The 27,549-nt window shown below is 36.8% G+C and overlaps 1 protein-coding gene across 3 annotated transcripts in view; it reads right to left on the bottom strand.

The window, feature by feature from the left end:
- Positions 1 to 15,164: 15,164 nt before the first annotated feature.
- The window catches only part of LOC126475332 (neurotactin), a 347,318-nt gene continuing 334,933 nt past the window's right edge, over positions 15,165 to 27,549 (bottom strand). For all 3 annotated transcript variants that reach the window (XM_050103122.1, XM_050103121.1, XM_050103120.1), the window contains exon 9: positions 15,165 to 21,173. In XM_050103122.1, the coding sequence (XP_049959079.1) occupies positions 20,656 to 21,173 (518 nt within the window). In that variant the 3' untranslated portion in view covers positions 15,165 to 20,655. The remainder of the gene's footprint in view (positions 21,174 to 27,549) is intronic.

Genomic DNA, 27,549 nt, shown 5'->3' with positions numbered 1-27,549 from the left:
TCCATTTGCAAAAAGTCCTGATGGAACCTTTCTCTGTGTTTGTCACTAACTGCTCCCAAACTGATAGGAAAAAATCTAAATGAGAATGAAGGAAATGCATTTTAGTGACATTCTGCATCCAAGATTTTTATAGTTCTTTAAAAGAGTTCCCACTAATATGTCACTGTTTTCTGCTCTTGTATTCCCTAGGAAACCTTCCACAAGATCGTTAAAAGAACACCAGGCTGCAAGTTCTAACTGACTTAATTTTTCTTTGAAGTTCTTACCATGCATTAACTTCCTAATTTGTGGCCCAATAAAACTCCTCTCTTTCAATTTGTCATCACTTAATTCAGGAAACACCTCACATAGATACATGAAACTATTAGCATTTGTGTCCATTCCCTTGACAAAATTCTTAATAAGGCTGGGCTTAATATGCAGAGGGGGAAGGAAAACATTTTTAGAATCCACCAAAGGTACATATTTCACATTTTTTCTCCCTGGAGCCAATTTCTCTTGTGGTGGTCACTGTTTAACTGTATAATGTTTATCTGTTTCATGGCTGTCCCAAAGACAAAGGAAACAGCAATACTTTGTGAAACCACTTTGGAGACCAGTTAGTAAACTAATCACCTTAAGATCACCACATGTTTTCCAGTTTACTTCCTTATACTTAATAGCTTCAAGTATCTCTGACAAATTCATGTAATTCTCTTTCATAGTCACAGAGCACCCTACAGGTACAGATGGAAACGTATTACCATTATGCAATAGTACAGCCTTCAGATTTGTCTTGGAAGCGTCAATAAGCAAGTACCACTCAGCAGCATCATATGGTTTGTTTAATTGTTTCATTAATCCTACTACATCACTACAAGCACAAATATTGCCCACAATACAGTAATATGTCATCAGATCTTTATTACGTTGCTCTAAAGTGAGTAATTCTTGTTGTGTCATGAAGTAAATTCCATTTCTTAAGACGTGAAGATAAAATTTATGCATGCTCCTTGGATAAGTATAAATCATGAACTACTTCATTCAAGTCTGCTTGTATAATTAAATGTGGGCTTTGTTCTGGAAAGTGCTCTTATTCACTTGATTGACATTGTGCTTCCTCAGCATTTGTAGATTAATGACCAGAAGTTGTAACTTCTTCCCCCATTAGTGAAGAAGTTGCAATTGGCTGGTCTTCACCAAGGGGAACAGGTCTAATTGCTGAGGGCAGGTTAGGTTACTTAATATTCTTATTCTTTAATGAAAAGCCAGTTACATTAGTCAAACAGAAATAGCAAATATCAATGTGATTTTCAGGCACTTGCCAGATCATTAGTATGCCAAATGGTAAGTGCTCTTTTTTTCCTTTCAGCCATTGTGTTAGTTTAGAATTGCACCTAGTGTAAGTTATGTGAGGTGCCCAATCTTTGTCCTGATCTCCCAGTTGTCATTTGAAGTATAAATGATATGACGTCTGCAGTAAGTTAGAAATTGGTTATTGCTGTGAATTCACCACATATATAACAAAATGAATTGGGACGGTTTGTACATCCACCTTGTGATTTCTTTGTGGTGTATTTTCAATGCCTACAAAACACTTTTCTGATGAATGAACTTAGCCAGAGCAATTCCTGAAAAAGAAAAGAAAAATTCAAAGACTAGAGATAATATAGAAGGAAGAGTAAGCAAATGTATGTGACTGGAGGGTTTAAATACACAATGTAAAATACACTAATGTCACATATTATATTTAAAAAGAAGTTCACATTAAAGTTCAGAACAGAAAAGGTCACTGCACTAACTTTTATCATCCTCCTTTCAAACATAAAGCACCTAAAAATTATACAGTAAATTCAACTATGTTATATAACTTGCAGGTCATAACTTTTAATCCTGATGTGATGGACACTTTCTGTTTTGACATTTTATGTCACAGTACAATATATAATTTTTATATGTACTTTGTCTGTACCAAAGCCACTATTGACAAGTGTAATCTAATAAGAGGTAATCTAATAAGTATCAACATTGCTAAAAGAGCTATGATTCTGTTAGAACAAAATGTTGATGGCCATAGTATATCATCAGCAAACTTAAAAGATACCATTTTGCTAACTCTGAATTTCAAAAGAATGAGTGCTGTGTTGAGTACTTGTGATCTGGACAATGGTTATAGAACAATGTTTCTACAACCAAATTTAAATAATGAATATACTACAGCTCCCTACACATATCTCAGTAACTTCAGTGGGCACAGAGACACTTTTCCAGTGTTCCATATGTGAATGGAACAGGAAAATGCCCTAATAACTGGTATAATGAGAAGTACCTTTTGCTATGCACTTCATAGTGGTTTTTGAAGTATAGGCATGGATGTTGCTTCATTACATAAATGTGTAGGACTTCTGGACTTTCAAAGTATGTTGAAACTTTGTCTTCTAGCACACAAACTGGACAAGATCAAGTTTTTGAAACATGTAGATAAAGCTCTGTGCTGCATATAGTGCAAACAAATGTGGTACCCATATGGGTTTAAGTTGGTCAGTTGGTCGCAGTGGTCAGCATCCATTACCAGTCATGCAGCACTTCTAAGAAATGATAGGAGATGGCAACACATATATTCTATATATATTATTATCAATAAATGTGTGTGGCAATTAACATGAAAATTTAATAATGAATTACACACAAAAAAGGGCATTAGAAATTATTTTCAACAACATGTGATTCATATCAGTGTAAAGTAAAAATCTCACTAGGTTGCCAATTTGAAATAAAAGTTTTCTGAGTATTGTATTAAGTCATAATGCAGTCTCAGAAGATCACTGAATCCATGGCCAAAATGTTAGTGTATAAAATGTAGTTTTTTACATTTTGATGTAATATGGTACTCAGAAAAGTTTTTTGTCAACTAACTCTGGCCACACCCAGTTACATTGCCAATTTAATAAGTACTATCATCAAATTTTTTTAGTAAGTACTATTGCCAAAATAATTTAATTCAATGTAAGTGCACTGTAATATACATTTTGATATATCATTCATTTATAAAACCCTTAAACTGTATAATTATGAGTCATATTTTCACGGTTTAGTGCCTATCGGTTTATGCTGGTCATTTAATTTCATGTGATTTATGTTCCATTTGTAGTATGGTAGGATTTAAATTATGTCACAAGCATCAATTACATACTGTAAATGCATGTAGGATCCAGGCTATTGAGTTGATGACAACAGGTAAACTTTTGAAGCAGACAACTGCAGATAGCTACAGAGTATCTATGAACAGTTTAATTGATTGTGTGCCTGATGCAAAACTGGTGAGGAGATTAAATTCCTTTCTGAACTTGTGAACTTGAAATGTTCCTTTGGTCTCTCCAACAAGCATATGTAGCATAATGCAAAGTCCCACATGTGGATACATCCAGAATACATGCACTCCCAGCAGTGTGCAGCACACAAGACAAATTGCCAAACATACTGTTAATTTTCAGCAGCAAAGATCAATGTGATATTCCCATGACAGATGCTCTTACTGAGGAAGGCAGTGGTGTTATCTAGTTATATTTCTGTACCATGGAAATGGAAATGAGCGATTGGCGTCATTGGCCGGGAGGCCCCTCGTGGGGCAGGTCCGGCCGCCATATCGCAGGTCTTATTACATTCGGCGCCACATTGGGCGACCTGCACGCCGGATGGGGATGAAATGATGATGAACACAACACAACACCCAGTCCCTGAGCGGAGAAAATCTCCGACCCAGCCGGGAATCGAACCCGGGCCCAGAGGACGGCAATCCGTCACGCTGACCACTCAGCTGCTGGGGCGGACATTTCTGTACCATCATCAGACAGAACACTCTATTGCAGTTCAGTAGGCTTGCTATTTAGCTGAAAGTACATTAGCTTAATTTTATTGAAGTTTAAGGTTAAGTTATGTCTTTTGAAGCCATTAGTATTTATTATAAACAATCAAGACCTCAGAACAGATTCGTGTGGCACACCACACTGTGACATATTACTCCTAATAATGCTAGTCTGCTGATTTTTAATCTGTGTAGCCCAATATCTTTTACGTAAATAGGACTGTAAGGGAATTTTAACTTTTCCTCTGATACTGTAAGTTCCCAGTTTATTAAGTAACATCTCATGAAAAATTGTATCAGATGCATGTGATGGATCTAAGAGTACTCTTGCAACTCCTGTCCATGTTGCGTGATTTCATTAATACTAGGCCAGTGGAAAATTGCTCTGACATGTAAACAAATTCCTCTATAGAAAACCCTGACAGAAAAGTGGGAAACCAGGCACTTCATCCTCATGCCACCTTCCTCACCAAACATTATTGCATGTAAACATATTTGTTCTTTTCTGACACAGAACATTGTATATCCTTTTACCCAGTTTCCCTTTGTAGTTAAGCCTTCTTATGCAGCAACTCCCTCTCACTGCCACTGTCTATATTTGTCTCTTCCAATTGTCTGCTTTTTCTCCCATTTATTTATGGTGTACCCCACTTCCACTGTCTTCTCTCTCATTAACTATCTCCTTTTGTCTTTCTTTCCCACTGCCAATGCCTCCACCACACCTCAGCAGCTCAGAAATTTTGGAGGGTCCAAAGTATTTTTTCTCTATACCCACATTTTCAAAATTTTGGTCTAAAATGTGCCCTCCCCTTTACGTACGTGTTAAAGTTCATCGGTCTGGGACAGTCCAGACTATGGTCTCCACTCATCTGTATTTTCCATTTCCATATCTCCTCTCTCTTTTGCTCCCACTGCTTCTATTTCCATCCAACTCTTTTTCTCTTTTACTGCTGCTGTCTCTCACTCACCATCAATATCTTCTCTCCCTTTGGCTCCCACTGCTATTGTCTTCATCCACCTCTCTTTTCCTTTCATTGCCTTTCACACCATCATTGTCCCCTCTCTCTTTCTCTCTAACGCACACTGCCTCCTCTCTTTTCCATTGTTCACTGTCTCTCAGCACTCTCTTTCAGCACTAAAGCACAAATATGTATGCATGCCAATTTTTTGGTGAGGAAGGTGGAATGAGGATTCAGGCAGCTGATTTCCCACTTTTCTGTCAAGAGTTTTCTAAAGAGGAATGTGTTCATCTGTTGGAGCACTTTTCTACTGGTCTAGTACATACAGTATTAATGAAATCACACACCAAAAGAGGAATGCATTTGCCTTTTTTGTGTTCTGGATGGGCATTTTTCTACTGGTTCCCTTCTTTTCCCTGCTAGAGCAGGATGTGCTGAATATATAATGAATTCTATATACCAGTAAAGCTTTGACAGTTTATTTAATACTTCAAAACAATTATATACTTTGACACATATAAACAACAAGTATGTACGCATGATGTAAGCTTAACACAAATTGTTAGCCTCCTGGATATATTGCCCATCGATCACAATTAATCAAAAACACAGTTTACGATTTGTATCTTAAAAGACCAAAAATGTTATTAGAAATATTTTACAGAATTAGTTGTCTTTTTGTATAATTTTTGGCATTCATTTCAAGTTCTTTTCAGGCATGTTAAGGCCATTTTAGCACGTTTTTTGTCACAGCAATACCACTTTGAGCATATTTATGTAGATATGAAGTGCCTGTTATACAGAGACAGTGCATCATAAAGTTTTATTGGTGAAAAAATGCTGACTAAAAGTGTAGTTTGGTGATTTCAGAACCCTTATGATGCCCCTAAAACTCTGGTCATGTGTTCACTATGTCAGTTAAAACTACATTTATGCCTCAGGCCAGTTATTATGTGTGTATTTTATATGCATAAGTATGGTAACTTTGAACCTCTAGGTCTAGGTAAGAGATAATAATCAAAAAAAGTTTCAAGGCTCCCTGAGAAAATCATCTTAAAAGCATACGGTAAAATTTCCAGTAGTTTGCTGTGAATGTAAATTGGTGCTTTCTGTACACAATAATGGATTTTCAGATGTTTCTTGATAGCAGATACGGATTTTCAAAAACTGGACAATTACATTTAAAAAAAAGAAAGGGTACTTGTATAAGCCACCTGATGCCTATGGTACGCTAGAACACACCTAATGCAATAGAACCAACCAATTTGATCAATTTGCCTGTTCTGGAGTAAGTGTGCAATGTTTAAATTCTGACTCTGTACTGTAATATAGCTACAGTATACCTGTTCTTCTGATAGGTATACAAACTCATGTAGGCTTCCATGGACGGCTTCTTCATAAATTAAACCTTCCAGCCTCTTAGCCTGGAAGATTTACTTAAAGAGGTATAGAAATTGTCACTAAACCAAGGACTATCCAAAACACTTGATCACTTTTCTCTGTGATTAATAAAAACCCAAGATATGACCCCCTAAAAAATCACATTTTCACACACAGCATTTTGTAACATACTGATACAATGCACTGTTGCGCACAGACCGATCACATGTGGCATATGATGGTGAGCAACATTTTCTAAAACCATGTTATGTTTCTCATAATACCTTTTCTTTGATGGGTAAGCTTTCTAATGTCATGCAATAATTTTTCTAAGTGCTTTACTTCAGATCAGAATTAAAGTGTTCAGTCAGTAGCTTTAAGTTTTTTTAGCACAGCCTTTTTGTGCAATAGCTTGGGATTGTGAATTTCAGTGCAGATGGAAACACACAATTATTTAAATTTTCATTTAATATTTATTTATATACTTACTCTTTGCCCATGCTAATAATTTCAAGCTAAGTGTATTGGGTGCTTCAAACAACTTTACAAACAGACAGGCAAAGACAGATGTAACATTTGTTTTCTGACTGCATTTGTCACATTAAATAGCATAAAGACTTAAATAAACTGTATATACAAAATAACAGGCTTACATTTTACTGGCAGATAAGGATTATTACACATTTTATGTTACAATGTAATGTCTAATATTTTAAACATTCACTCATGTAGTATATATGTTTCACTGCAAGGTATACTTTTAAGTGATGTTATTTCATTATTTATAGCTTGTTAGAAAACCTTTTGCCAGCTTCATCTGGAGCTCTCATTGCTAGTTTGAGGTTTCACTGTTTTGTGTAAAAATTTTCTCGTCACATGGACACATATTAGTGTATTAAGTAGGTGTTTATCACTTGCTGTTGCTGACATAATATGATATTCTGACATACACATAGTGAGTACACTGTCATTATGCTACAGTGAACAAATGCTTGTCTGCAGGACTGCATGTTTACTGTACATCTCACTTTTTTTTCAGAATTAAAAATATTCATTTTAAGTGGCCAGCTTTTGTTTGTTCCCAGATACAAGGTGTGATGAAAAAGTAACAGGAATTTTTGTTTTCCTTAAAGAATCTTCATTTACTCATCATCAAGTTTTTCCCTTCAAAGCAATCCCCATCAGATACAATACACTTCTGCCAGCACTTTTCCAATCTTGGAAGCACTTCTAGGATTGAAACTTCCTGGCAGATTAAAACTGTGTGCCTGACCAAGACTCGAACTCGGGACTTTTGCCTTTTGCGGGCAAGTGCTCTACCAACTGAGCTACCCAAGCACGACTCACACCTTAGTCTCACAGCTTTTTAATTCCACCAGTGCCTCATGTCCTACCTTCCAAACTTCACAGAAGCTCTCCTGCGAAACTTGCAGAACTAGCACTCCTGGTACAAAGGATATTGCGGAGACATGGCTTAGCCATAGCCTGGGGATTGTTTCTAGAATGAAATTTTCACTCTACAGCAGAGTGTGCACTGATATGAAACTTCCTGGCAGATTAAAACTGTGTGCCAGACCAAGACTCGAACTCGGGACCCTTGCCTTTCGTGGGCAAGTGCTCTACCAACTGAGCTACCCAAGCACGACTCATGCCCTGTCCTCACAGCTTTTTAATTCTGGCCGTACCTCATCTCCTACCTTCCAAACTTCACAGAAGCTCTCCTGTGAATCTTGCAGAACTAGCACTCCTCCTCAGTTGGTAGAGCACTTTCCCGCGAAAGGCAAAGGTCCCGAGTTTGAGTCTCAGTCTAGCACACAGTTTTAATCTGCCAGGAAGTGTCATACGAGCGCACACTCCATGGAAGAGTGAAAATTTCATTCTAGAAACAACCCCCAGGCTGTGGCTAAGCCATGTCTCCACAATATCCTTTCTTCCAGGAGTGCTAGTTCTGCAAGGTTCGCAGGAGAGCTTCTGTGAAGTTTGGAAGGTAGGAGACGAGGTACTGGCAGAATAAAAGAGCTGTGAGGACAGGGCATGAGTCGTGCTTGGGTAGCTCAGTTGGTAGTGCACTTGCCCGCGAAAGGCAAAGGTCCCAAGTTCGAGTCTCAGTCCAATACACGGTTTTAACCTGCCAGGAAGTTTCATATCAGCGAACACTCCACTGTAGAGTGAAAATTTCATTCTAGACTTCTGGAATTCATTTTTTGGTATGGTGTTCAACTCCTTCAGTGATTCTGCTTTTATCTCATCAATGGTAGCAAAGCGACATCCTTTCATGGTTCTCTTTAGTCTCAGGAATAAAAAGAAGTCACAGTAGGCCACATCCAGTGAGTACAGTGGCTGAGGTAACACACCGATATTTAAGTTTTTTCAAATTTGGCTCTTCAGGCAGTTTCTTTTGGAATGACTGGGACTTGATTTGAACACTGTACCTATATAAGCATATTTTGTCACCTGTTATAACCTTCCTTAGAAGTTCTAGATCATTGTTGACTTCAACAGTTCCTAAGTTGTGTCTACATATTGTTGTTCTTTGTCAAAATTCAACAATTTCAGAGCAAACTTTGCTGCTACATTGCTCATGCCCAAAGCATCCAAAACAATGTGTGGCCTGAGCTGAAGGATTTGCTGACATATCAGTAACCTCTCTGATGGTGATTTGTTGATTTTCCAGGACAATTTTCTTTACTTCTTCCACATTGTTGTCAGTAACTGATATGCTAGGGCATCAAGGGTAGTCATCATCTTCAGCATCTTATTAACCTCCTTTGAAATTTTTATAGCACTTGTAAACTCTTCTCTTACTCGTAATAGATTTTCCAAAAGCCACAGTCAACATTCTGAATGCAGTATTCCACTTTATTCAATTTTTCAAGGAAAATTCAATGCAAATTCTTTAACCCATCTTTTTCAAAAGTAAATATTTGCCAAGCACTCAAAAGCACGTATAACCTTTTCAGCTAGTGCCAATAAACTAAGTACTCAAAACACCTGAAAATGCAAACGTAGATCAGGAACATGTCTACAAACAACATAAAAAAATAGTAAATCAAATATATAAAGCCCAAGAAATTAAAAATTTATTTTCCTTTTTGATCACACCTTGTATGGATTGAGCTGAACAGATGCGGGAACATGAGTCCAGAGTACACTGTCCAGAGAACTAGACCATTCACAACTGTTGCTGCTTTCTGTATGAGGAAAGTCTGGGTGTTTATCTTTTTATACAGTTCAAGTATGTCCTCCCTCTGATATCAAATGCTCACTATAATCATTCCTAAAAATTTTGTGCTACTTATTTCTTTAATCACCTGTCTCTTTATTTTAAATTTTTATGTCGTACATTTCATTTTGTTTGGCTTGAAACAAAACATACATTTAGACTGATTTATAAAAAGACTGTTTTAGATTATATATGAGGGTAATCCCAAAAGTAACGTCTCCTGTTTTTTTTATAGGTACATAGACCTGTTTATTTCTACAATGGTTTACATCAGTTTACAGCTTGAACATTTAGCTATTTTTCAACATAATCACTATTTCTGTCGATGCATTTTTGGAGATGAGGTGGCAGTTTATGTATGCCCCTATCAAACCAGCTTGCCGCCATGCTGCTCAGAAAATTATGAACTTCTTCCTTCACCAAATCATCGGAGCTGAATTGCTTTCTGGCCAAACGTTCTATTAACCTAGGGAACAGGTGATTGTCACTGGGCGCCAAGTCAGGACTATAGGATGGGTGGGTGGTTATGTTCCACTGAAAGTGGAATGGTTTGCCGAGTGATGTGTGGGTGAGCGTTGTCATGGAGAATGTGTACACCCTTTCTCAACATTCTCCTTCTCTGGTTCTGAATTGCCTGTCTGAGTTTTTTCAGAGTCTCACAGTACCTATCAGCTCTAATTGTAGTACCCCTTTCCGATCCCAAAAAATGGTTGTCATGACTTTAGCAGCAGACTGTGTTTGTTTGAATTTCTGCAGGTTTGGTGAAGAAGGATGGCACCACTGGTGTGATTGTTGCTTGGTCTCAGGTGTAAAGTGGTATGCCCAGATTTTGTCACCCATGACAATTGAGTCCACAAAGTTGTCCTGTTCAGCTACAAGGCGGTGAAGAAATGCGCAGGAAGCATCAACTCATTGCCTCATGCGGTCCTCAGTCAGCATTTGTGGCACCCATCTTGCGCACACTTTCCGGTAGTTCAATGTTTCCATTAAAATTCTGTGAGTGGTGCTTCAGGAAACCTCAGGAACCAATGTGCAGAGATCATCCAGGGTGATCCGCCGATCTTCAAGCATGCTTTGCTCAACCTTCAACACTGTCTCCTCAGAAATTGATGGTCTCCTGCTCCTTTGTTCGTCGTGAATTTCGGTCCGACCAGCTGAAAACTTTCTACACCACTTACGAACATTTTTGACATCCATGCATGACTCACCATACACTTCTGTCAATTGGTGATGGATTTCAATCGGCGCAGTGCCCTTTGCATTCAGAAACTGAATAACTGCGCACAATTACCAATTGACGGTAACATCCAACAAGAGCTCCATTCTCAATGGCTGCCAAGCCAAGATTGAGCGCCTCAGCATGGCATGTGCCTGTTTACACATAGCACATGAAGCACTCGTCATAACAGTGTGACCAACTGCCACACAAACAGAGTTCTGTACTTATAAAACAATAGGAGACCTTACTTTTGGGATTACCCTCATACTTATTCAGGAGTCCCTAGAATAGGAATAAGTAAATGCCTGCACCTTTTTAAAATAATTCAGTAAATTATATCCCATACAGAAGAAATTTTACTCTGCATTTTATTTATGATTGTCTTTATTTCAGTTGTAACTATCATGTTCATGATAAACATTATGATGTGGGATATGTCAGTTAAGCAGAACATTGCATAGATAATTAGAAAATATATACTGCCAGACTTTCCACATTGGGAGCAGTTTTGTCACTGATTTCTTCTCCAGGCAACCATGATTCCAGGATTTGTGCCATCCATCATATTCACAGGTAAGGCCACCTTTATGCAGAGAGGTATCTTCAACTTCCATAACAGTAATCTGTGGGTTAAAATGCATAACCCTCATGATATGTTGACGGCAAATCATCAGCACTGGTGCAGCCAAAATGTGTAGGCCAGGTTAACTGGCAACAGCATCCTTCCAAGTCACCTAACAGGCTGGAACTATCAGCATTTCTTGCAGGTGACTTTGCCTCTTCTGTTGGAAGAAGTGTCATTGATGATTTAAATGGTTATGTGACTGCTGCATGATGGAGCCCTGGCCCACTTTGCCATTAACATTTGGACTCATCTCACTCGTCTTCCCTGGTCAACGGATCAGATGAGGGGTTCAGTTGCATTGCCTGCTCATTCATCAGATTTCAACACAAGCAATTTCTGGTTATGAGACCATCTCAAAAGCATCATGTATGCAGAGCCCATTCCAGATGTGGAGACACTGGAGAAGTGTATTTATGCTGCCTTTGACACTGTTCGGATGCAGCCTGGCCAATTTGAATGTCTGAGACAAAAATGCTACAGCCTGTACATGCTTGCATTGAGGCACCTGGAAATCATTTTCAACACTTAGTGGAACTATAGCTCCATGAAACAGCACAAATTAAACAACAGTAACAATGTGTGATGGGATAAATGGTCTCTACCAAGGAAACCATGCATTTCTGGACATAATTTCGTAAGATCTTTTTTCTTCCATATCCTTTCATCGACCAGACCCCAGAGTTCGTCACCCTGTATTTAAATGCATTATGTATTATGAGGCAAGATCACAAAGTTTACTAAATGTTTTGAATGTCATCAGTCTTAATTTAATTTCATATTCCTATGTACCACATGTATATGTACCACATTTGAAGAAGACCATCTCTATAATGCACATTCACAAATCTGTGTTACTTATGTGTCAGAATTAATATAATAACAGCTGATCTGTATGAGTTGCACGTGCTGCAGAGTTGTCAGTACTAGGAGACAAAAATAAAACATATCCACTCTCACACCCTCTAACCCCATAGTGGTCACAGTAAGTACCCCTCTAGCCCTGAGGTAAGCAGCCAAGTTTACTTAGTTCAAGAATGAATTCACCAATATCATTAAAATTGAGTGCATCTTAAAATATTACCATCTCTGAAAGTATTTTTGTTTGTTTCTGAGCAGGAGATCTACACTCTTAAGAAGCTCTTTAATATTAGTTGCTAGAAGCATATTGTTATAAAATACGGCTGTGAACCACAGGCCACATGAGTACTTGTCTTAGGCCATACACGGCCCATGAGCCTCAGTTTGATGAGCACCTTTTGAAACCCTTCTTACCCCAAGCTCCTAGTCTTCAATAATTCTGCAGTTTTATTCTCTCACATGCTATAATATCATTCCAGACACCTGTGTCTATGATATCATCAGCCTCCAGAAATAATTTGAAAAATGGAAACAACACAGAGAGACTGGCCAGTGCTTACCTTTGGGAGGGTCAATTTAGAAACACATCAATAGAAACATTAAAATGTATGAAATATTAACCTCATGTTGGAACCTGTATGCTCCTTCATCCGTGAAGAAATTGGTTTCATGTTTCATTATCATTTGTACAACAAATCCTAATGATATGGGATGAGTCTATTTATATTTACATTACAAATTATTTTGTAAATGTGCCTTCATGCTGATCATTTGCAATTTTTTTAAAGAGACACACAAGTGTGAGCTAGGTAAATTCTTGCCCACCACCTTCTACACATTACAATAATAGAAATTCTTTTACAATATAGAAGAAGCTGTCAAGGAGAATTTTCAGTTTATTTTCAAATTTTACTTTACTGTCTGTCAGACATTTTAATGGCTGGATAGGTGATTAAAAATTATGGTTGCAGCAGTGTGCACTTTTTTGTTTTAAAGTCAACCTTAATGTGTTGTAATGAATATTGTCTTTTCTTCTAGTATTGTAATTATGTACATATTGTTCCTTTTGCACTGCCGCGGATTATTTACAACAAAATTCATGAGGAATCAAATATACTGGGAAGCATTAGTCAAAATGTCTAACCCCTTAAACAGATGTTTACAAGATGATCATGGATGAGCACCGTATAACATTCTTACAGCATTTTTTGAGCAATGGAGTTACCCCACAACATTATTCTATATGACATCTGTCTGTGACTCAATGCCTCCTCGAAGTGATGAGTAGCAATCTATCCTTTTCTTATTGTTGTTACTTCATTCTGGACTTTCCATTGTTTTAGATTAATATTTTCTGTTTTTACATCATTCAATGAGTAGTGTTAGAAATTTTGCCTTCTTTACTAGTCATCTGTTCCACTTTCATCTATTTTTAAGTGTTTTCTCTACTGGATTTTTCCTTTGATGTTACATTCCACCAATTCACAAATTCTTCAAGTGTTCTGTTTATTTTAAAATTGGATTTATCTCAATACTGGGAGCATAATGTGATCATTGTGTGGGTTGCAGTGACTCACATTATTATCATCCTTCCTCCTGTTACACCATTTTCTCCTTACATGGTATCTATTGTTGAACACAACATCCATTTCCCACACACATTAAGCAGTCAAAAAACTATGGTCTCTGTATTAACATGAGAATGTAAACTCCTAAGTCACTTGGATGTCATGTGATGCCATACAACATAGAACTTAATGGTTGTTAAGAACATAGAAATACCATGTACAGAAAATTAGGAAAGTTACAGAAATGACTTAAACAGTGGGAAAAATGTGTTGACCAAATGAATGGGAATGAGTGTGAACAGTCTGGGATTGAGGCATTTAGATGATCATCATCTGTAAAGCAAGTCTGTGTACAGTCGATAGAGGTATACAATGCTGCAGAACCACAGTTGACTTCAAAGTATGTTATTTATCATACATTGTTGCCTTGTTGCCCGTGATGCTCTGCAGCAGATCTGTATTTTTTGCTAATAACATTACCTGTTGTGATCGTGCTGGTCAGGGAACACTGTGATTGGGTTAAGGAACTGAAGAAACTATCCAATCAATATCAGTGATATCTCTCGATGCCCAATGGTTTCCATATCATCCTTGAAATTTTCGAGTTGGAAAGCTGTCAGTGTTGCAAAGTCAGATTCACACCACAGTGTTTTCGTGTGGTCATGATGGTTTATTTCAATTCATATAGTAGTCCAAAAGTTTTGGACACCACTGATTGCTAGCTCAAAGCTCATAAACTACCTTATCTTCGTCTAAAGGAAATATGATCATCTGATACCAGCTACCTGTGGTTGTGTACAAAATATTTGTTGAATCCACCATAGACAAATTACAATTATTTTGTATGCGGAGAGGCACTACAAGTTTTTAGTTGATTTGCCATCATATTCTCTTCTGGTGGATCATATCTCTTGAGCACACTTCCTCTCTTTTCTCTCAGGAGCTAGGCAGTGATTGTTCTGCCATTGTTCTTAAATCAAACACCTAATGCATAGTAATTGAAAATGTGTTGTCTGCTATGAAAGATCCTAACAACATAATGTGCTGCCACTGGTTGTTTTCACAATCTAAAATTGGCAATCATTAGGATCAAGTAAGTTTAATTTTAATGAACCATGGTATAGTCAAACCAAAAGTGACCTTATAGATACAAAAGTAACATTAAAATTCTTGTAATGCAGAGGTTGCTGTTACTAAATATTTGCAGCTATTTCCAAATAATATATGGAATATACTACAACCCCCTAGATGTCACTCACACAGTGATCATGAGGACAAGATTAGAATAATTACAGCATGCACAGAGGCATTCAGACAATCATTCTTTCCATGCTCCATACATGAATGGAATAGGAAGAAATCCTAATAATTGGTACAATGGGATGTACCCTCTGTCATGTGCTTCACGGTGTTTTGCGGAGTATAGATGTAAATGTAGATGTAGATGTAGGTAAAAGTGCAGATTTTAAATTAAAATGGAACAAATAATTAATGGATATCATACACTTTAATAGGTTAGCAAGTACAGTTGTTATAACATTGTACAAAGACACTAGGTTACTAATGCCACTTAAAATACAAAATTTTTTTCCTAAAAATCACTACATTCAAAAATTGGTACAATCAGTCTCTCTTTGGAATACTGAATTGTTTTTCTTGGTACCTGCAAAACATTGAAAATACTTTATACATTACAGGAACAGATATTTGATCCAAAAGTAGCATAGTAATTAGTCTCATTTTCTGAAAAATTATTTACAAAACATAATAGTACAAAAGTCATCATTTAAAGATTAATTTTAAATGATGTTACTACGGCAACTCAAATGATGATGGGTTTTTGTACATGATCTCATAAATATTATGTTCTAGATGCAGAGGTACAATGACATGTTCAAACAATTTGCCACATATAATGAAAAAGCTCATTGCATTAGTCCCCTTAGTTAGATACAGTACATTTTTACAGTACATAACTCAGTTCCAAGAAAATTGTAATTTCTAATGACATTCTTGCCTACCATACATTATAATAAACAAGACTTTTTTATAGATTTACTGTGCCATAACGACAAATAAGTATAGATCTTGGCACTTTGGTAGAGTACTTAAAAACCAGTCATTGTATAATTTCCCAAAAAATTAGTATTATATGTTATAGTCTTTGAAATGGAACCTATTACAAAAGTTTATCATTTATTCAGAATATAGAGAAACTAGTAATATATCAACATGATACATTAAAATGTGGTAACATCATATACAAATTAAAATCACAAGGGCATTCAACATATGTGACCACACTTTGTTTTAATAAACTTGCTAATGTATTACCCATCCCAATGCAGGTCATTACTCATATTTTAATTTCTCGAACATGGACACCTTTTGTGAATTTATTAAAATAATTTTGGCTCTAGCAGTACTTCGTTTTGTTGCAGTTGATCATTTGTATTTTAATTCCCATACACATTCATATTTCAACAGCAAGCATGGACCTAACATGGCTTTAATAAATCTTCACTAAATTCTGCATAGTATGTGCGCTTAGTTACACATGGAAAAAAAGTACTTGAGTTAAGGTGGAACCATCAGTTCATGAGATCAATGGTTTTCTGTTACCTATCAAAACCTAGTCATCAGTCACTTCTGCATTTATACACAAATAGAATACTGTGAATGCAGCTTTCATTCCAACTTTTTTTGTAAAGGTAGTCAAATATTAAGTAAATGTTTAGGAATATCAATATTCATTTCATTCTACACAGATTTATCCTCATAATGAAAGACATTGTCACTAAGCAAGAAGACAGTTACAGCAAAATAAATTACACATTCTCACATCAGCTCAAATTTCCTAGTTCAAGGCTGCTTATAATTCTCAATATAAATGCCACAGATTACAATACAGAGAAAAAATATTTAAAATTACAGAACTATGAATTTTTTGTTACTGCATTTGGAACAACTGCGGAACATTTGCACCTGAATCTGACATTTAACACAAAAATGAAGATAGGGAGCTAATAGCAGTAATGAGAAAACAGTTCATGTCCGTTATATGTCTCAGAAAATATGAGGATGAAAGATGTAGAACTTTGTCTTTCTTTGTCTTTGCCGATCTTTATAACTTTCAGATGAAACACTGTCCTTTGTAGATACCAGAAATTTTATGTTTAGATGATAAATTCTGAAATTCTGTCTGAAACACAATGACAGGACAGGAATACTTGACTTGTTGCAGTTACAGACAGAATACCGTAGGAAACTTGTGGCAATGACGAGCAGTTAACCAGGCAGTGATATGAAATTAATGGCAAGACATGAAGACAAATTGGGAAGAAGAATATAAATACAGAAAGTGCTGCATATGAATAACAAGATGAGATCTGCAATAAGATTAAACTTAAGACAAGATACAAAACTGAGTAAAGCCAATAACAATCAGTTAATCAGTCAACAGAAAAAAAATTAACTTTGAAAAGGAAAGGCAAAAAGGGAATAATACTTGTGGAAAAGTAACAAAACTGTATAAAAGTAATTTATTATCCAGCACAATCATATGTGTTTCTATAAATGAATTTGATTGTGCCAGATAATAAATTACTTTTGAAACAAACAATCACTGTGGTCTCCAGCTCGATAGAAATGTCATTTTTTCTAGGGAACCAAGTTCATTCATTTCTTTGCTGAGGGCAAGATAATTAATCTACAGCATTCATGTGCCATAGGTGCAAAATGTGATGTAACATGTCTGAAAATTGCCCTGCCTACAGTGCCATGAGTGAAACAACTGCTCAGAGTTGTGCTCTGTTTGTAAGTGTGGATGTGATGACAACTGATTGTTCTGCTGCCACTGTCTGTTAATCATGATATAGTTGAAGGAAATAAATGGACATTATTCAAACAGTGTGTCAGCATATGAAATAATTTATAGCATATAGAATAATGTATACCAGAAGCAACTGACAACACAGCTGTAGGCTTTTTCCATTTCTTCTTTTGTGACTCACTTTTGTTGTAAATGTTTGAAAAATGGAATAACTTTAAATTGTTGCAAGTATATGTTGCCAGTTGAGTAGCCACTAATTTTGCAGCGTCATTTGTGTGTTTCGTATGCTGCCTACATCACGTCAAACAATTAGAAAGTAACAATTAAACTGATAGAAATATCATGGAGAGCTGACATCTCATAGTATTGGACTAATGACAACCTTCAGTGAATATGCACCAAAAGTATGTGGTACTATTGTAGTGATTACTGCAAAAGTGAGACAGCAGCAGAAGGGTTCATTTTTTGGTGACAAATGGTAAGTGCATGGAGGCTTCTATGCATCCAAAAAGTGAAGAGAGAATGGAAGAGTTTTTTGTTGGTAAGATATACCTAAAGCCATTGAAGCCTTTTATGTATTCTTCAATTTACTTTATCTGAAAACGCATATGAATGCATATGTTTTAAACATAAAGTGTGAATATTGGAGGAGATGAGTGTCTAAATGACTGGTACTGATGCATTTCATATGTGAAAATTTTAAACCATCGTAAGAGAGTGGAGATGACATTAGAAATAAAACTGAATAAAGCTTTAATGAATGAGAGCACACTACATCAAACATCATACATTGCTCATTAACTCACCACTAGTGTCTCTTGTGGAACACAGACAAACTTCAACACAGCATAGAGAATACCAATGTGTCCACATGTGAAAGCTTGCATTGTTGAGGTATACTCTCGTATGTTTACATTTCCTTTTCATGTCTGAATATATTTATTATTATCACTGTAAGTTACTCTCTTGGTCTTTAGTCTCATACTTTTCAGTCTTTTATACATGACTTACTAATCATTACACATACATTATTAAAAGAGTTTTCTTCCTGTTAGCATTACATTTGTGGTTATATCTGTGTGCCATGTTTCTCTGCTCATGGGGATGTTTTAACCCCATATTTTTATTAACAATTTAATAATCGCACACAAGCACACGCACACACACACACACACACACACACACACACACACACTCTCTCTCTCTCTCTCTCTCTCTCTCTCTCTCTCTCTCTCTCTCTCTCTCTCTCTCTCTGTGTCATCTACATGCACACAGTGTGCATTTTGTTGTCCTTGAGAGAGTTGTACTAAACCTACATAAAAGAGTATGTGCTTAAAACCAATGGTCTGTTACTCATCAAAAGTAGTGGTTGCCCCTACACATTTCCATTCTTGTTTGTGTCTTGAAATCTCTATTATTGTTAAATTCAAATCCCTTTGTTCTCTCAGTTTCTCACACAGGTGAAACCTTTAAAACCAAGCTGATTTTCCATATTTTGAACTTTATACCATTTATAAAGTGATTGGTAAGCTGATGTTTTCTTAGTTTTGTGAAGTTCATACAAGAAAAGGTCCACCTGCTCCTTGATGATTTCAGATATTAAATTAGTGAAGAATCACCTCGCCTAAGATGGAGAGAGAAATAAACTAAATTTTCTGTGTGATCTGAGTTATATTTACTGCCGTACCAAACTAGATGTCACTGAAGATTTCACGCTAAAATGGAAACATCAAAAGCTATCAATAGATTGACAATTATAAGTACACCAAAGACAAAATTGCATCAGAGAAAGCACTTACTGTACAGTGAAACACTATAAATTCATACATCATGTGAGATTAAAAAACTGTTTTTCCACACCTCAATATGCAGTTCAGATATAAACCCACACAGTGTCAGAGTCACAAAATATGAAATGACAGTGCTGAAAATAACAGTTCCTGTCATACATTAAATTTTCCTCATGCCTTCCTTTAATATGACAATATTTACACATACACTGCATCCTCATATTTTAATGACATAAATTATTCATGTCCATGTATGTCTTAACAGACCATTGTTTTCTTCGCCCTTCTTCTTATGCTTTTTCACAGAGCACCTAACTTGAGGGGGCAACAAGAAAATGTAAATGCAACAACAACTGGCATTCATAACTATGTTTTATGTCAGGTGAACTATTTTATACACGAACATATATATATATATACACACACATTTAGCTGAAGGCAAAGTAGTTTCCTAGAAGGTGGCATGACATATTACACCAAAATATGTTACTGTAAAATGAAACAGCACAGTATTCACATTTACAAGACAACTTTTCTTTCTAAATATATGTAATATATATATGTACAAGCGAAGCATTTAACATTTGCTTGTTATTCAAAACATTCTCTGATCATGATATTCAACACATTCTTATGTACAACACTCTGATACATCATCAGCAGACAAAATTGACCACATAAAACAAATTCTTCGACTCTTTTGTTTGAAGTTAACTTTTTTAAACACTGTCAAAGCATACCAGTTTGTCATCTAAATAATGTGACGGAATAAAGAGAGTAAAGTCTTCTGAAATTTAATTTTTGGTGTGAAAAACAACCATTTAATTACTGGCTTACCTATTGCATATGCTGGTGGTGCTATGGCTCAGGAATGTATTTCAGCTTCTTCTCAGCTTGCTACGCCATACTTTTTAGTGAAAACTGTTGTCAGTACAACTCTAATATTGGTTCTCATGGTAGAAAAAGTTTTATTGTATCTCAAATATTGGAAAATTTATGTTTCTTTATAAAAGTCAAAGTTTTTCAATAAAATAGTTTTGTCCATACAAACTGTATACATCTATAAGACCCAAGATATTAATTTCCTTTTGCTCAAACATCAAAAAGTCCCTGAGACTGATTGGTCTCAAATATGCAGCTGTTGATGAAAATTTTAGTACCCACCAATTGACAGCCAGCAGTTTGATTTATTTTCAAAGTAAATGAGGAACAAACTAAAGTGAATAGAGGGACTAGCAAATATCACAGGCTGATGATGTAATTATTTCATACAACTGACCATGCAATACATGTTTCTTTCACTGAACTGCCTGTGTGAAGTCTTCTCAAAAGCACACAAGTTCTGTCAAAAATATTTTCAGTCTACACGTCCATATCTTGGAACAATGTCTTTACTCAGCCATATGTCACAATCAGGATATTCATTACTAGGATTAGCATCTTGCTCTATTAGCAGCACCTGTTGTCCACCTTCCCGGCGGCGGAGCTCACCTTGGGCAACAAAGCGGTAGAAGACTTGCTGCATAGCTGTCACATAGCGCCTCTGTTCGGTGTTTCTTGGAATGTAGCGACCTAATATTGCATCAACATCAACATCTACATCAGCAATTTCACCTCGTGGTTGCTTCACAACATAGAAGGGAATGGGTGGAACAGTTTGTCTTGCCAAATGCAGCAGTGGACACACGGTGCGAATGTCAGACACCAGTGATGCTATTCCTGGCCAGCTGGTTCCATAACGTCTCACTGCTTCCTCTGCAAGACCTTTTCGTCCAACTTCACTCTGTTCCAATTGCTTCACAGTCTCATTGTTTATCTGCCAGTCTTTGTACCTCTGATGCAACTCATCACTTCCCTCAGAATGGGCAGTTGTTCCTGCAGAAAAAATTCCATTATTTTAAACAGTGTACACATCCATTTTTCAGATAAGTGAAAACAGGCACATAATCATTTCCATGAGTTTTTGTGAAATCAAAACTATACCACAACTTGCAATATGTTACAGTGGAGATATTAATGGATCATGGTATGACAGCAAAAATGCTTATAGTGTGACACTAAAGCATGAATATCATATCATTTAATTTATAATTTTAATTTTAATTTTCAAAACATAAATATTATTTTCAATTAATCAGTGATAATAACTATCATCCTCATTGTAATTTAAAGGCATCCAACATTAGGGTCATTAGTGCCATAAGTATGTTGTATGAAATTAACAACATAAAGAAACAGTATTTGTCAGTGGCGGCATTGTCAGCTTTGTGAAATTTAAGAATGCAGTTGTGAGAAACACAATTTACTATCTCAATGAGGGCTGTGTCAGAATAAGGCATGTGATGCAAAACGTGTGGACTGACAAGACAGAAAGTGATACTAGAAAAATATTTTTGCATATCTACCATAAGGAATAAAGATTTAGAAGGGAAATGAGAAAAGCTTTTTGGTATTTAAAGGCAACTGTGTTTTCTAGAGGGTGTATCATTTGATTTTTGATAGTAAAAAACCTGAGATCATCAGGTATATGGGAATAAAGAAATGTTTCAAAACTTTTTATGAATTGGAGCCCTCCATCATTACTGTGCAATTGCATACAATGCTCCATGTATGGTTACAGTTGAAACTGGGTCATGAAAAAGAGCTATGAAAGCTATAAAATGGCTGGTAGAAAAGGAAACCAATGTCAGTCTTACTGCAATTAAGTTAAAATTGCTTAAATATGCTGAAGTTTTCACTATAGAATTGTACATTGTTCATAAAATTGAAAGGTCTGTAGGTTACAAAGTACTTAAACCTGAAACAGGACAACAAAGTCACTGATGTTTCACTGTTTACAGGGCTGCTCTACCGCTGCAACAGCCACTCAGAGAATCCATTTGTTTGCACCTATAGTTCTGTTCACCATTGCCAGATGTCCTTGCTATGGCTACTACAGCCATTTGCAGATGATAAAGCTTGTTGTTGGTAACCTAGCGGCTCTGATCTGTTTTGTTGAGTGCTTTGTTTCCCTGTGCATTAAATTTGTTTAGCACTACTGCATGTCTCAAGCTTGGAGAAGAAGTGTGCAGAAAAGTGTGGTTGCTACATGGAAAGTTTAGTCCTCTGTTCACATTTTGCTTGGTCACACACATTGGTTGTGTGCTCAGTGTTGGAATATTTTGAGAAGGAGAGAGACAATGGATGACTCTATAACTTTTAGCAAAGACAGTCAAAAGAACTGCAGACATTTTGAGAATTCATAAAAACCCTGTTATGAACATTTGTAAGGAAAAATACTGTTGAGGACACAGAAAAGAACTTGTTTCTCCTATGTTAAGGACAACTGTAAAAATAGGAAGACAGAACAATGAGTAACAAACTTGGATACAATCCAATAAGTTTCTTTTTGTTGATACACATATGGATATAACAAGAGGAAAGACCAACCACTTAAAAAATAAAGAGAATGTTCATTACTCTTTGTAAGGCATAAATATTCATGTATTAGGTAGCAGTAAGAGTACTTTATTAAAGTTATCAGACCAGTCGATTTCCAGCACAAAAAAATTAATGGATGCAAAGTTATACTGATGTGACTAAAATCATGGGACAGTGATAGGCAGTATCATCTACACAAGGTACAAAAGGACAGTGCCTTGGCGGAGCTGTCACTTGTAGTTATGTGAAAAGGCGATTCATGTAAAAAGTGCCTGACATGGTAATGGCCGCATGACGGGAATTAACAGTCTTCTAATGCAGAACAGTAATTGGGGTTAAACACATGGGACATTCTATTTAGGAAGTCATTAGGGAATTCAATATTCCAAGATCTGCAGCATCAAGAGTTACCAAATTTCAGGCATTACCTCTCACCATGGACAACACAGTGGCCGACAGCCTCCACTTAATGACCGAAAACAGTGTCATTTGCATAGAGTTGTCAGTGCTAACATACAAGCAACACTGTGTGAAAAACCCACAGAAATCAGTGTGGGAGGTATGACAAATGTATCCATTAGGACAGTGCAAGAAAATTTGGCATTAATGGGCTATGGCAGCAGATGACCGACGTGAATGCCTTTGCTAACAGCAGAACATTGCCTGTAGAGCCTCTCCTGAGCTTCTGGCCATATTGGTTGGACACTAGACAATAGGATAAGTCCTGATTTCATTTGGTAAGAACTGATGGTAGGGTTTGACTGCAGCACAGACCCCACAAAGCCATGGACCCAAGTTGTCAAGGCATTGTGCAAGCTGGTTGTGGTTCCATAATTATGCAGGCTGTGTTTATATGGAATGGACTGCATCCTCTGGTCCAACTGAATTAATCATTGACCATTTTCAGCCATTCATAGACTTCATGTTCCCAAACAATGATGGAATTTTTGTGGATGATGATGCGCCTTATCACTGGGTCACAATTGTTCACGATTGGTTTGAAGAACATTCTGGACAAATTGAGTGAATAATTTGGCCACCTAGACCACCTCACATGAATCCCATGAACATTTATGAGACGTACTTGAGTCAGTTCTTGCACAAAATTCTGCACCGGCAACATTTCACAATTGTGGATGGCTATGGAGGCTGCATGGCTCAAAAATCCTGCATGGGACTTCCAGTGGCTCATTGAGTCCATGCCATATCAAGCTGCTGCACAACACTGGGCAAAAGGAGTCTGTCATGATATAAGGAGGCATCCCATGACTTTTGTCACCTTATTGTAAAACAGATGAGAGGTGACAGCAGTGTGTGGCATTGTCGATTTTTAAGAGACATTTTTAAAAACATTTGAAAACATTGTGCGCTTGATGGAATGTTGGTAAATGTTGGGCACTCTGTCAGGAAAAGAGTGGACAGACAATAGTATATGGGAAATGCACAAGTACATTGCGAATATTCAGGGCAATTTGTGCAAGAAGGAACTTATAGATCTAGTAGACAGTAAGAGAGAGAGAGAGAGAGAGAGAGAGAGAGAGAGAGGGGGGGGGGGGCACAGTTTCAACAAAATGTTACTGATGAGATGGCTAAAAACATGGTCACAGAGTTCTTAGACTCCCACTATACTAATGCCACTTTAATGCATTCAAAATGATTTAGGCATCATTGAAACATTACTTGGTAACAAATGACAAACATTCCACTGCCACAGAAACTGAGAAACTATTGAAGCAGTGGCACAAATAATGTCAGAGAAGTGAAGCCCTGTAGGCCACACAGAAATGATTGTTGAAGAAGTTTCTAAAAGTGAAGTAAGTGTGAAATTAATATAATTATCTACTTGGCAATTCCAGTGACTCTTCCACAGGCCAGAGCACAGTTGACAACTGTTACGGCATAAAGTCAAGCACTGGCACAGCAGGGAAGAGAAGGCTGACCTTCCTCCAGGATGACAATGCAACAGCAGTGGCCCCTATGTGAAGAGGACATATGTGCTGTGACTGACTGGTGACACCCCAGTTCAATAGCAGCCTCAAGATTGGTAACTTTGACTGCAGTGCCAATTCTAGTCACTACGCTTGTACTCTCTGTGTAGCACAGACTTGGGATTGTTTATGCTGATTATTTTGTATGTTGCCCTTTGCTTGCAACACAGCTGTGTAATTGCAAAAATTAAGAATTGTAATTTTCTTTTTGTAATAAAACTCATTAATACAGTTGGTTTGATTGTTCATCTAGCGATCCAAATATGAAGGCTTCCTAGACACTACAACAACTGTGTTGAGAAGAAAGTAGCTCTGAACTAAACGGTACTTACCATTTGCCATAATTTTTCTTTCTTCTGTGTTTGTGTTTCAGATTTTGAGTGAATGGTGCCTAACACAGTTCCACAATAAATCTCACATTGTTACTGAGCAATACACTTATGCACAAGTATGATATACTGCACACAGACTACAGTGATTGGTAAGTGCAGTACTTAAAGAGTTTATGTTATTTTAATGTTGTTGTTTACAGGTATGATTCAGTTCCATTTTAGCACCCCTTTTGCACTGAATACACCAGTAAACATGTAACATTCTGATTATTGTAGAATCTCTTGAACAAAAAATCATACCCAGATATTTGGAAAACAGCAGATGTCACAACCATCTACAAGAGGAGCAGGAGAAGAGATCCACAAAACTGCATCCAGTATCTATGATAATGATTTGTTGTAGAATCTTATAACATATTCTGAGCTCAAATATAATGGTGTACCTTGAACAGGATGATTTCCGTCATGCCAGCCAGCATGGATTCCAAAAACCGGCTCACAATTTTCTCACATGGCATACTGAAAGATGTGAATCAAGGTAGTTAGGTAGATGTAGTATTCCTCAATTTCTGAAGAGCAACTGCTTCAGTACCTTGCCTCTGCCTGTTACCATAACGTACTATCATATGGGGTATCAAGAGAAAAAAATGTGACTGGACTGAGGAGTTTTTCTTACAGAGGATACAGCAAGCTACCTTGGATGTAGAGTCACCAACAGATGTAGAAGTAACGTTGGGTGTATCCCAGAAAAGTGCAATCAGATCCTTGCTGTTCATATTGTATACTAATGACCTGAAGACAATATTAATAGTAACCTCAGACTTTTCACAGATGGTGCTGTTATCTATAATTAAGTACTATCTGAAAGAAATTGCACAAATATTCCATCAGATCTTGATAACATTTCAGAGTTTCAAAGCGGTGCAAAGATATGGAAATTGCTTTAAAAGTTGAGAGATGTAAAATAGTACATTTTACAAAATGAAAAAAATGTAGTACCCATAACTATAACATCGATGAGTCACAGATGAAATCGGTCAACTCATACAAACCTGGTGTAACAATCTGGAAGAATGAAATGGAAAGATCACACACTCTCTCATAGATAAAGCAGGTAAGAGACTGTGGTTCATTGGTAGAGTGCTTGGGAAATGCCATCAGTCTAGAAAGGAAACTGCATACAAGACACTTGTGTGACCCATCTTAGAACATTGCTAGAGTACAGAATACACACCAAATAAGACCAACAGTGGATACTGGATGGACACAAGAAAAGGCAGATGGATGGTCACCTATGAGAGAGTGTCACAAGGATGCTGAAAGAATTGAACTGGCTGATGCTTGAGGAAAGACACAAAACTATCCCACATAAACTTACTTTAAAAGTTTCTGGAGTTAAATTTATATGATTAATCTAGGAACATGATACAACCCCACTCTATGTATTGCTCCTACAGGGTTTGAAAAGAGAGGTTAGACTAATGACGACTTGTACAGAGGTGTCATAATAACTAGTAAAATGAGAGATACCCTCTGCCGTGCACTTCACAGTGTTCTGCAGAGATTAGGTTTAGTTGTAGATGTTTGTATTTTGTGAAGTTTTTATGAATTATTCATATGTAGCTTTTGATGTTTCATTTTTCAGCTGTTATAATTATATGTGTCTGTATGACTCAGCAAGGTATAAAAGCAGTGATACAAAATACAAATAAACATGGCCTAATTGTGCCATGTGTGTTAAACTTAAGATGACCAGGCTAAACGGATTCTGCTAAAAACAGATGTTTTGAATGATTTTTCCTTTGTGGGAAACCATAGTCATGTAGAACATTTTGAAAGAAATTTCCGCCATTTGACTATAGACTATTGTTCATTTATTTCACACATCCATGATTTCAGCTTTTAAGCATTCTCAAGTGCATTTTCAACTGCAAAATTAATGAAGTGTACAAATCATACAGTGCAGAACATAGGAAGAAACAGTCATTACGTATTTGCAAATATTAGTTACATGATACAATACATCTTAGGTGTCTATCTGACACGTCATCATCAGAGGAATATATTTCTGGTCTTATAAACCACTCATCCTCATCACCCTCCTGGCCTTAATTTACATTCCATCTCAGCATTTCTTCACAGTAACTACTCTTTTTTCGATCCATCTTAGTTTTCTACAACTTTCACTGTCTCATCTGTCTATTTTTCACCAACCCCCTCTCACCTCTGTTATGTGCAATGCACTTAGCTTTTCTCTCTTATTAACTCATGCACAATGTTTAAGCAGTAATCTCTGTCTTACATATTACCCTGTCTTCCACATTTAAGCTCTCAGGCTTTCAAATCTCATCCAGTGCAGTCTCCAACAATCAATCTTTTCTTCTCATCCCACCCAGTAAGTCTCCCCTGACCCATGATTCTGAGTGACTTTTCTGAGATCTACCCCTTTTTCTAGACCTCTCCAGTCCTTTTCCTTCACTCCTCTCCCTTCCTCTTCAACCCTTCTGCCTG

Source organism: Schistocerca serialis, chromosome 4 (genome assembly GCF_023864345.2).
Source record: "Schistocerca serialis cubense isolate TAMUIC-IGC-003099 chromosome 4, iqSchSeri2.2, whole genome shotgun sequence".
In the NCBI taxonomy this organism is placed as follows: domain Eukaryota; kingdom Metazoa; phylum Arthropoda; class Insecta; order Orthoptera; family Acrididae; genus Schistocerca; species Schistocerca serialis.
Note: the sequence above shows the minus strand (reverse complement) of the source record. Positions and strands in the feature narration are given on the sequence as shown.